The sequence below is a fragment of the Varroa jacobsoni genome, unplaced genomic scaffold (assembly GCF_002532875.2).
Source record: "Varroa jacobsoni isolate VJ856 unplaced genomic scaffold, vjacob_1.0 scaffold_1170, whole genome shotgun sequence".
Lineage (NCBI taxonomy): Eukaryota > Metazoa > Arthropoda > Arachnida > Mesostigmata > Varroidae > Varroa > Varroa jacobsoni.
In genome coordinates this window covers 56,189-68,305 of record NW_019214072.1, presented here as the reverse complement: position 1 = coordinate 68,305, position 12,117 = coordinate 56,189, and the positions used below count along the sequence as shown (strand labels likewise).

Here is a 12,117-nt window from a genome sequence, read left to right as displayed (position 1 = left end):
TATTGAAACGATCCAGTATTGTAACATGATAAAGTGCTTAGACAAAAAAATCTTTTAGGTTAGTAGTCAAAGAATACCGACATAATCGTATAGCCGAATATACAGTACTTTCAGTAACTGTACATATTAATACCTAATACTAAATTTCGCTGCATCTATAAAAACATTCTTCGAATCCTATTATCGATTTTAGCTAACTTTCTAAATAGGGATATTAATTATCTGATCTATATGTGCCGACTTAGTTAAACTGTTTATTGACTCTGGCTAGAGATAATATCCGGCTTTACGGCCTACAAGAGTTTGATAACGCATTTATTTTTTATAATGAAATTCCCATGTTTTTTTTCGCGCGCTGAGCGGCTGTCCGTTTGACTGTTACAACCTGTTTGCTAATGAGGATCAATCAGAGACGAAAATACAGAGACGATTTACTTTATATTGAACTGTTGCTGCGTCTACGTAATTGCTTTACTAATAAATGGGCATGGTCAAAACAAAAATTGAAAAAGCATTCTGGAGGAAACAGGCTGTTGCGATTACGTATTATAGTCTTTACTTCGTGCAATATACTTGATTACGTTATATATTACTCTTTGATTACCTTCTGGTAGAGTTAAGTCTATCATATCATGCTATAATCTATATTCTATCAACTGGCGGATCATTACCCGAAACCATTTACATCTAAAACACCAAACTCGATAGCACAAAAGGCTTTTTTTTTGACGAATCTGATGCTACAGAACGGGCTACAAGGAGTCCATTGTAGCAATTCCATTAAGTGAACGAAGAGTGTGCACCAGTATAGTAACTCAGTAGAAGCTAACCGTTACTGCTGAACTGATACGAACGCTATGTAATGGACGAAATGTTATAGATTAATCACCTGACAATACGAAAGTGATATATACGAAAGATACACACCTTTCTGCTCCTCGATCCTCCTATGAGATGTAGGTTCGCACGTGATGCAATTGATTTTTCGATTAGTCTGTGTCTTCAAATCTTCGCCTAAAGGGGCCTTTAAAATAATTCGCCTAACTCAGTTTTCTATAATCCGCAATGAAAGTAGGCAAAGAATGCGGTAGAAGTGATCGAGAAATCGCTAGGCTAAAACAAGTGTACCGCATAATCCAATTTTATTTGCAGTCTTATCTATTGCAAACAGTAATATGTCTTAGTTCTCATATTCATTACGTTTAATATTTTGTCCTTGGCATTGAGCTGTTAATACGTTTATATCAGTGATGAATGAGAGGAACTTCATACAAAGAAGTGTGCGGGTCTATAAGTTCTACTTTATACAGCTAATCTTCATTTGATCACAATAACACATCAAGAACGTCTATTTTCAATACTGAATTGGTCCCTACGCGTAAATGTTTGTATGATTAGTAGCGGAATGACTATGACGGAGATGAGCGTGCACACCATTTGCATTCGGTGCTTTGGTTGATGATCTGATAGTTACAATCATTTCACGTAGTTTTAAATCACAGGACGCTGTATGACCCAAAGCGTCATTCTTCAAGCTATAGGATAGATACGGAAGGACAAGCGCTTTGCAGATAATAAGCTATGTTAGAATACGATAGCTTTGAGGAGTAAAGTTGTTTTGCAATCAACAAAATATACAAAGTATAAAATAAATAAGAGCCAGTCAACACGAGTAGTTTCTTGTAACACATCAAGATGCATTAGGGCCACCCAATTTACATTAAGTGTGAGCAATTTCTCTATTTTGTGTTCAGAATTCTTAGAATTGCACGGCTGACGCGTGCAACAATCCATTCAAGGAGGTAAACTTGTTTTATAAATGTTTATAAATTATAAAAACATGGAATTATTTTTTCTTAGCTGGTTTTATTTATATTGATTAAAGTACAGCTCTCGTAGGGCCAAAATATAAAATTTGTTCGATCGTTCTTAACTATGCTTGAATCGTTCTCCTTTTGTTATGCTAGTAAAAGCTAGTATTTCAATGAAAAATGGTTACAGAAGACACGCAGCCATTTAGGGAACAAGGGATTTCGTCTCCAAAATTTTTCGACTCTTTGCTACCAGCGACTTGCGGCGAATTTGTGACAACACAGTCCGGCGACAATTATTGCAGGAGAGGACACAGAAAAGGACACTCCCAGACGACGCAGAAAGCCGGTAACATATACCAATAAAGCCTGGACGGAAGTATACGTCGTGATTCGCCGTTTCACCTTTTAGAAATAGGAAAAGCGTACAGGTAGAACTAACATGGAGCGAGAATCCATACATTTGACTTATTACCTCCGCATGTGTCATATCATCTAAACAAACAAGCTAAAAATGGCTCTTCCCTAACGGTATAGACGTATTGTAAAGAGCATGAATTTGTGTTATACTCACCCAGAAAAAAGATCGTTTTACCTATGGGTGTTCAAAACGCGATGCGGTGAACAAACGGGAAAAATATTTAATGGCTTTCTTTTTTGCTTTCCCGCAGTAGATTTGCTAGTCTGAATGCTGGCGATTGAAACAACGTTTCGAAACAATCGACGTAAACAGATGATATTTGTGTCTTTTATAATAAAGCTTTTTTGTATTTGAAGTCTTTGTAAGTAATAGAATTCATCCATTTTCCCTTTTTAATCACTTAAAATAATTACTATTTTTAGGCCACTTTTGAGAAAGGCAGGGCTTTTATTATAACAGAAATGGATTCTATTTTGGTTGATAAATGAAAGCTCACCCTAATGTATTAACTCGTTGAGACGGAGTGCCCTGTCACTAAGGTAGCCTTCGAAATTGAAGGCTACTGAAGTATTAACTTGAGAGTTCATTAGAGTGAAAATTTTTTTTGGAAGTACCTTCAGAGAACTTTACCCTTTACCAAGTACGTAAGAGGATAACTTATATTATAATTCAACGTTTTATAATCAGTTGTCGATTGTTTGAAGTTAACAACGTGGCACACACATGACATAGTAGTTTAAGGAATACGACATCAGAACCACTTACCGTAAACTATGATTTAAATTTTGTCGAGATGTGGTCCACGAAGCCCGCTGTTTCAACGCAACAAGTGCGTAAGCCGTCTAGGATATGCTGAACTAAAAAACGTATTGTGAACGGGATCAGTAATATTTAGCGAAAATCATGGCTGGCATGTTTCAGAGACTTTTAATCATAAAACACGAAAAGCTTACTGAACTTGAAAGACATCAGAGATTTAATATTAGTCTCTTAAAATATTTCGAAACATTGTGTATCATACACACTTTCCATCCTGGTTGGATTTATAATTCGGTCGAGCATTACAGACTTCTTTACATTTTTACGGTAATGAATAATGATTTATCTTGTTTGCCACATTCTAAATTGTTCTTTATGTCAAATCACTTTATATATGTATATATATATATATATATATACATACACAAAGCGCGTAACCAAAAAAGCTCTATTTGTGTCGAATGTTCTCTATGTAAATGTCGCTGGACATCGAACATGATATGGTCCGCGACGTTACATTCGTAAAACTTTAGCCTTAAACCGTTTTAAGTTGTTGGGATCCTTCTAAAACACAGATTTTCGGTCAGTGAATTGTCGGTAACGCGAAAGAATTGGTAGTCAACTCAGTCATTATTTAGTATGTTGCACAGTATCTATACACATAGCTTGTAAAAGAAACTCAATTCTAGCACGAAGTAGACACACGTAGTTGAATAAGGATTCTTTCGATGAAACTGTATATCGTTTGAATACAAAGCCGAGCTTATAGATTGGTGTCAAGCGTGTATGGCTACAACAGGTTTAAAAATCAAAAAAACATTGAATTCTCAATGGGTCTTTTCAGTTTGGTTACTTATTCACAGAAAAACACTTGGTTACACTTTCCCTGGGCCTGTGCGGGCTTTTTTTAAAACCGTCATTTGAAATCGTCAAATTTGTATTTACGTTATTGCAGAACGCATATTCGATCCTTTGGGTATATGTGATATCATTACCTAGCTAATTCTCGAAAGCTCGAGGAAGGCTTCAGTTCTATGAAGTCAGTAACCGCAGAAAAAACCTTTTACTTAAAGCACTTCACCTCACCCTCATCCCATCCATTCAAGACCCACCGTTATTTTCTGCTTTCTCAATGATACCTGTGCGTTCTATGTCCACAGGAAATAAATCCATCTGGATTATTTAGCGAGTCCTTCAAGTGTTGTACCAGTTGAGTTTCGTATTGTTTTATAGAAATCATATCGATACTTACATTCCCGCATATGCACCTTTTGAAAGCTAGTCTGTTAGACTATAACGGTACTACCTCGATTTTGACCATCTACGACTATCGTCTTGTATATGCCGACTCAGCGTCACTGGTTGCAACCTTCAGCATACTGTTTCCCTAAACAGCGCCCAAAGTGGTTATGAATCCCGAACGAGGAAGATGTGCTAGCCTTTAGATAAAGGGAAGAAACGTAGGGCAAAATGGCAACATAAAGTGGCTGGTCGAGGATTGTTTTATTGCTCCTGTCTGGTCTTTTGTGTGCAGCAAGACCGCACATGAATAGTGATGATAGGGTTTTACTGGAACTGACCGCAGATTTTAAGACTCAGACCAGCGTACCCCTCCACTCCTCTTCCATAGAGTCTCCAACGACGACGAATTTTATTCTAAAATGTATACGCTAAATGTATCCGCGTAGTTTCAAATCGGATGCATCTTGGCAGACCACTTTCAACAATTCTAACTTGTTGTACAAGCTAGGTTAGAATTGGAGTGTGCCACTCAGAACAAATCATACTCGAAATAACGACGACAGTAACAACAAGGTCACAAACATCAGCTACAAATGAACAAGCATAATAACTATGCAAAATTCGCGTGTATCAAAGAAGGAGTCAGACTCCAGTGTTCTTCCCTTCAGCTGTGATCCTATCCTAATAGCTGACCAGCGTTGGTGCTAGTTCATTTTACTGATAAAATTATCATTTGAAAACAGCGACATTTGCCAAGCCTCACTCGAAACGGCTTTATTCGCTCTAAGAGATATCTCTAGAGGCCGAAGAAGATTGAACTTCGAGCAAATTGAGACTATTCGAGAAACAATATATATCAAGCCACGCCAAGAGGGCGCCCCTTTCTCTCAAGTGTCTAGAAATTCACGCGTACACCAAATCTAAAACACAGTCGTCTATGGTACGTATCGTATAGTTGAAACACAACTGAATGTAGTGGTATAACAAAACAACATTTTAGCACGTGACGAATATTTGCTTGAAAAGTAAATTTCCGGATGGAACAAGCTTAATCTTAATCCGTATCATTTTTCTAGTATAACTCTACTTCGGTAATGATAGAGTCGATTTTTTCGTATTTAGTGTACTTGTAAACCATTATGGTTCGTGGTTGTGTAGCATCAGCCACGGATTACTTCGTTCGATATTCACTCCTATGTTATACAACAGCTTCCATCACAGTTTCCAGACAACCGAAACTCTAGTTCCTGAGGAAAAAAATACACCTTTCGGTAAGTGACGGCTAGCAAGAACGTGCGGCCTATAGGTATATTATCGAAAATAGTTCTCCTCCTAGATGCAGATGTACTGCCGGCGAGATTAAGTTACGGCTGTTTACGTATTTTGAACGGAAAACAGGGCGCAGGGTGAAATAAAGTTTTCTCACGACTCTTTTCCCGTCTATGCTCGTTGATGATGAAATAAGCATGAAGTGATCCATTTTGAAAGTCACCCGATTCTGTAGGCTGCGAATTAAATCGCCTACGATACAGGGGGCTATATAGGGACCGTGATGACCTTTGGGACAGACTTTCTATAAGAATTTTCGATTTTGGTCCTGACTGACATTTATCACTGCGTGACTATTGTTTGCTATCGTCCTACGCAGTTCGGCAAAGACCTTCAATGCCAACAAAGCGACAATAAGAACAACAGTTCCATTCGGCGACAGTTAGACCCACCAGCTATAACTTATTTAGAAGAGGTGCATTCTTACGAAAAGTACGCTCTGTATCTGGAATGTGTACAAAGCATATACACTAGATCAGTTATTTAGCAACCGTAGATTTATGCATAAGAACAATAGATTACTGACAGCAACAAGTGTAACTGCTATTTTTGTTAAAATATCGCACTCCGTGGTTGCGATAATTCTTACAGGGATAATACCTCTCGAGCTGCTTCACTTTATTAGTTATGAATAATTTTCACAGTATTTAGAAATCATTCTAGTGCCCAGCTCGCATTATCATGTTCGCGCTTAAGTCACGCACTTAGCTCTAATAACGTGAATGTTATTGAAGGCTAGGTTTGTCCAGGCCAATGCGTTTTAGGGTTAGAGTGATGATTTTTTCATATGTGTTACACGTGTTCTCTTTTATTTTTTTTACACACTTATCCTAGCAGGTTGGCAGCTCATACACGGCTACACACCTATTATTTGTGTTCCCATATGTAGGCTTTTCAAAGTAAATCGATAGTGCAAGATGCTTGCCCACTAGTTGGCCTTTTTGGAGCATAGAAAGCGCCTTAATCACGTCGACTTGCAGGAAAATTGGCGGGTTGAAGCCCATGTTAAATATTCCTTTGCTCCGGGAAGAATTGTGGCATGGCAATGAGGTCTGGCCTTGCCATTAGATAGTCATACCAAGTACTTTCGATTGTCCAACGGTATGTGACTCTCTGGAAGAACTTGAAGCATTAGCGAGTCGTGGCTCTGTGAAGGAGCTCGACGTAACGGGCTATATTTAGTGTTTCCTTTTCGGCAAGTATCTCATAGTAGCAGAGGCCGCTAATGTGAGGTTCAAACGTTGCAAGTGCTGCCGTCATCCTATGTCTGAACATATTCAACACTATCGTCGAACTCGATTCCTCTCCATGATGTCATTCTTCAGGCTCGTCTTTTATCGGCTGGCGGTAAAGATTGAACCATGCTTTTTTGTGGCGACTGCATGCTTCATACGTTTTTTTTTTTATTAAGGTTTCGCAAATTGCACATGGAACATACCACAAACATTTCCAACTGTCCTAGAGTCAATTCACCGGGGACCTATTTTCACTCAGTTTTGGCATTGGGTAATTGGGGTAAAATTCTGTAATGCGTTACATGTGAAATGCCAGTCTTCTCCGACAAAGCCTAAGGACTTCCAGTCTCGCTTTCAGGAAAAGCACCCTTGTTTCAAGCAATGCGTTCTTGTCTTTCGGGTTTTGAAATGTAGTCATTTGCTCGCTGGCTTTCAATACTTTAATCTCCGTTCTTGACACGTCTGCACCATTCTCGTATCATACGTTCGCCTAAGACTTACTCGTCTAATGTTTTCACCAAGTTGTGTGTCCACCAAAATAACGCTGTGATTTTTAAGGGACAGAAACCTCACCACTGAGCTTTGATTCTCGAGACTAGAAAACGTTTTTATGTTTGAACTCGTTTGTCCTAGAATAAACTCAATAGATTTTATTGACTAGAACACTTGAGTATTTATTAATTTCGTCTACTAGCGGCGTGGAGATCAAAACTTACCCAATTTCAAAATTCACCGGATTCGCTTGTAGCAACCTAATATAATGACATGGACTGTGAAAACACGAGTGACACATGCTTTGTGTGCGTTCGTATTTTTTACCTCCATTTGGCGATAGGTTGTACAACTCGTAAGCGACTCACACCCTGTAACTTGAGAACTTGATTTTTCAAATTTTGTTAAATTATTTTCAAAAAAATCGAAGTTATGAAAGGTTTACCGTCTAAAAGAACCTCAAAGTTTAACGCCAAGAAGTGCAACAAACAGTTATATATAATAAAACTTTCGCAAATCGTCGCAAAGGATATGTTGAATTTTCAAAAATGTAATTATATTGGTACGATTGTACATCTTTACTTAAATTATTATTATAAGGACATAAGATATGAATAAGTTAATGATAAACATAACTTAACGTACTGTCGAAGAGTTCCGTCGAATTTTTGCACCTGCAAAAATTGTGTTTTATGCTACTCTGACGACAATAGAAGTAAAAAAAAAAAAGGCACTCTAAGCTACTTAGCAGAGAAAGTATTTTCTGTCGATATAATCCGCCCGAAGACAAGGCTGAAGCAAGCTAGCTTAGAAAGCTACAGCCTTAAATTCTTCGAAAGAAAAACGGGCAATAGCGGTGCATTTCTAGACACCTAATAATAAAACTAAACTATAAGTGAACTGCTGACGGCATGGCGCTATTAATAATGTTTGAAAAAAACAAATGTGATGCATAATTAATTCTGTTCTTTGTGATACTTTTTGAATAGCCTTCTGTGGCTAGCAGAAAGACAACAAAACTGTTCATTGACGAAGATGATCCGTAGCAACGAGCGATGCGGTAAATACTGTGTAATAACTGAAGTATGATTGCTGTCACTGGATTCGAACCTCGGGGCCTTTTTCAAGGCAGAAAAAGTGCTACATGGGTAATAATTACTAAGAGTAATTATCCTGTCGTTTCATCAGTCTATCAAAAAAAAGGTCCAGGCAAATAAAGAAAGGCTGCTTTTGCGGTCTTTTAAGAAATACAAAAAGATAATTATAAAAACCTGTTAAGAGGATAGTGGAAGGCTAGCCCGGAAAGGTTTACTGAAGCTTGAGTAAAAATGATTTTCAGCGTGTTTTCAAATCGTTGTTTGTCATGTAGAAAGGCCAGCCAATATTAGAAAACCACGGACGATAACATTCAAGTACGAGGGAATAGAAAAATTTAGAAGTTCAAGACTGCGCTGCACCAGCCAGACGCTACGCTTTGTACAAGCAACAAAATACTTAAGGCCTATTCTACAACTAGGGCCCACATGATAAAAAGGTGGATTTACAACAGAGATCTTGAAAACGTGCGAAAACCTCGCAAAGATCACAGGTTGAAGTAAGCCGCCAAAATGATACTGTTGCTTCTTGTAGTGTCGCAGTCTTACCACAAAGCGATTTTTATAAATTACTCTTTATAAATATCAAATGGACAATAAGTTTAGAATTACAAAAGGATGTTTGGAGGGGTGCAAGTACTTTATTTTGTGTCAGTCAAACATTCATTTAGGTTAACAAAATATATGAACAAGTTCTCGTTTCAGAAAGTATAGTAAGTATAGTAACTTTTTTTAGCATGAGTCGATATTTTGTTTCTAAAGGTAAATAATTGTTTTTTTTTTTCTATATCCGAGGTAAGATAGAGCCGAACAACGTCCTCGGAATTGCGACCGCTAATTATTCACTGTCAAAAAGTAAAGTATTTTTTCCGATGTCATCCAAAATGTTCTAGCAAATACGAAATTCTTAAAGAATTCGTACTCATGGAAGCACTTTACGTCCTGAAAAAGCAGACATGCGTCTGTTATATAGTGCTAGATAGACAATGTGTTTGTCGTGGAACAAACTTGTAGAAAAATTTTCCAGTAAACTTGTCGATTATCGCTTGGTGATGGGTTCCAGCGCATGTGCCGATGGCTTTGTGAAACATGGTCAGTCTGCAATAATCGGTTTAATTCTAGCGACTTTGACCTTTGTACGAAGGGGTCGTAGGTGAGATAGACGTTTTCATAGTTCTTTTCGGAAGCACATTGTCGGTGTTGCTAAATATTGGCTCTAAAAAAGCTTAAAAATGGCCCCATCATGAGTTAAAGATTTTGTGCGGGCCTACTCAGAGAAGAAATCTGAGGGCTGATGGGTTGTTCAAGGTAAACCCGTCGCGTCACGATCTTCCGATCTAAGAAGAAGTTTAGCTTTTTTTGTGAGGACGCACAAAGAGATTTCTGTATGAAATTTTCGTCGACCTACAAGCATACCTGGTCACGACAATTTCTCCCGCTGCCTCCAAAGATCTAAAAATGGGCGCCCATCTTTAGATCTTTGGAGGCAGTTCCGCTCGGAAATCTGTTGTTTCGAAGTTCGACTAACCTGTCGAGAATTGCTCTGCAATTTCGAAAAATTTAATATAGACGGTTAAGACCAGTTTTACGCTACAAATTATATATATCAAGTCTAATAATGCAGATCCTGCGGGCTTTGTTGTGTTTAGACAATTTCTTGATAATAGTCTCGTGTGCTCTGTTACTGTTGCGGTGAAGGAACAAACCAGAGAAAGATACGGGACGACAACAACAACAACAACAACTAAATAATTTGACTTCTCTTGTATATGTTTATCTGAGTATGATAGATTATTCATGCATCTAGTTAATAACAATAATTAGTATAGCTAATATGTTAATTCGTTTCTCCGCATTTCTGTCTTCATTCGACGCGCTGGTTGCTGTTTCGCCATCTCGACCTGTCCTTCTTCATATACCGATCGCTAGTCACTGCTCCAAGCACATGACGTTGTTGCGCACGAGATCTTCGGCGACGGCGCGGTTCCGTTAACACCTCCGCCCCAGACGGCAACGCTGACAACGACACTATCGTCTTCGACTGGCGGATGCCTTGGTGGCTTAGGAGGGACACTCGAAGGCGCCTTACCCATAGCATTTGGTAGCGGAATTGGCCTTGGCGCAATCAGTGGAATAGGTGGAGTTGGCGGAACGCCGTTGCAAATGAACGGGGGCATCGGGATGAGTCCACTGGGAGCTGTCGCTGGACGCAGCGATGTGCGCCGATTGCAGAGCTCGGGCACAACGTCGCCCGAGGGTTTGCTTGACGACAACGACCCCACAAACATCACCACTGGTCAACAACAAAATCAACAACAACAACAACAACACATTACCCGCATACGCCTCGTTCAATTCCAGAAAAACACCGATGAGCCTATGGTAAGCTACGTTTATTGTGATAATAAAAGTAAAAAAATATTTCCAGTTTTGTGTTTAGTACTGTCACCAACCATTTTTTTAATGGTAGTTCCAATATTGTTGCGTTATTGGAAACTATATGTATATATATAACATACTACGTAACGCTCTAAAATTCGTGAAGAAATATTTTCAAATTGTCTTTTGAAATGTAAAACGTTTCGGATATCTAGAATTTTAGATACACACCTTTAAATATGCGGTAAAATCCTTTTTGCAATCAAATTGAGTTCTATTATGATGTATTTGTCTATTCTTATCTTACGCAGCTTTAGATGCTTCCATGTACCGACTGGGCCGAGACAGATGTCCAAATAGCGAAAATATCGAGGACATTTACATATCTCCTTTATGAGTAATCCCTTTATAACTGTGTGCACCCATGTATATCTCGCCTACCTTCAAAAAATAGGTTTTTTCCATCCTTCGGCTTTCTCGGTCGTGTCCTGCCTTCAACCTTTGGTGGGCTCTCTAATAAAGACGATCTTCTTTCCCACGGTTTCCCTCGAAGGTGCTGTTGCATTGCTGTGTCCTACAAGAGCCTCATGGGTTACCTAAACGAGCACCGTTCTGCCTTAAGTTTGTTGGACATGCTACCTGTTCATCAGCCAAAACAAAAAGGAAAGTTGATTTCGCATTAGGCAAAACACTTGCGAGATTTCAAGCGACGCATGCCTATACGTATCATTCCCACCAACCTCCTCTAAAATGCACCATATCTGTTACATACGTCTTCATTGTTTTTCTTCTTGTGCTGTCAGCGGCACTGCACGAATAGGCGGAGCGGGTCTAAAGTATAAATGCGGATATACTTCAACCATATTTTGTAGCTGGCTGCAGGGAGTCGAAGTGCCTAAGCAATTTGAACCGTACCGCGTTTTCTAGCTCTTGTTGTGCTGGCTTGAGATTTTCTTCTGCCGTCAATGTATCGATCGTACTCCAGCCAGAGAGCGAACTTTTCATGCCACAGTCGGTCGTCTGTGTTTCCCAATTGCAGGTTGTGCTTAGTTCTTCGTTCTGTGCATTTGCTGTGGCAATCGTTACCCTACTGCTTGTTGGCCAAATAAGAGGAGGCCATTTTTCATATTAGCTTCATAGCCAGAGGATAGCGGAGAGCAGTTGACAAATATATATACACGCGCAACAGCCTCTGAACAAACAAGACGAACAATTACCATCATTTGCTTCGTAAAATTACATACAAATTAATCTCCTGACATCGTATCACTCACTAAACAATATCGTCAAGAGGATAAAAATAATTGTCAGCTATTGGTATATGTACCAGTATGATCGGTAACAGCTTTTCGGTA

General features: G+C 38.9%; 1 protein-coding gene across 4 annotated transcripts in view; it reads left to right on the top strand.

Annotated features, from left to right (window-relative positions):
* The window catches only part of CASK (peripheral plasma membrane protein CASK), a 318,301-nt gene that overhangs the window by 277,261 nt on the left and 28,923 nt on the right, over positions 1 to 12,117 (top strand). For all 4 annotated transcript variants that reach the window (XM_086971259.1, XM_022845516.2, XM_086971260.1 and 1 more), the window contains exon 14: positions 10,313 to 10,765. In XM_086971259.1, the coding sequence (XP_086827385.1) occupies positions 10,313 to 10,765 (453 nt within the window). The remainder of the gene's footprint in view (positions 1 to 10,312; positions 10,766 to 12,117) is intronic.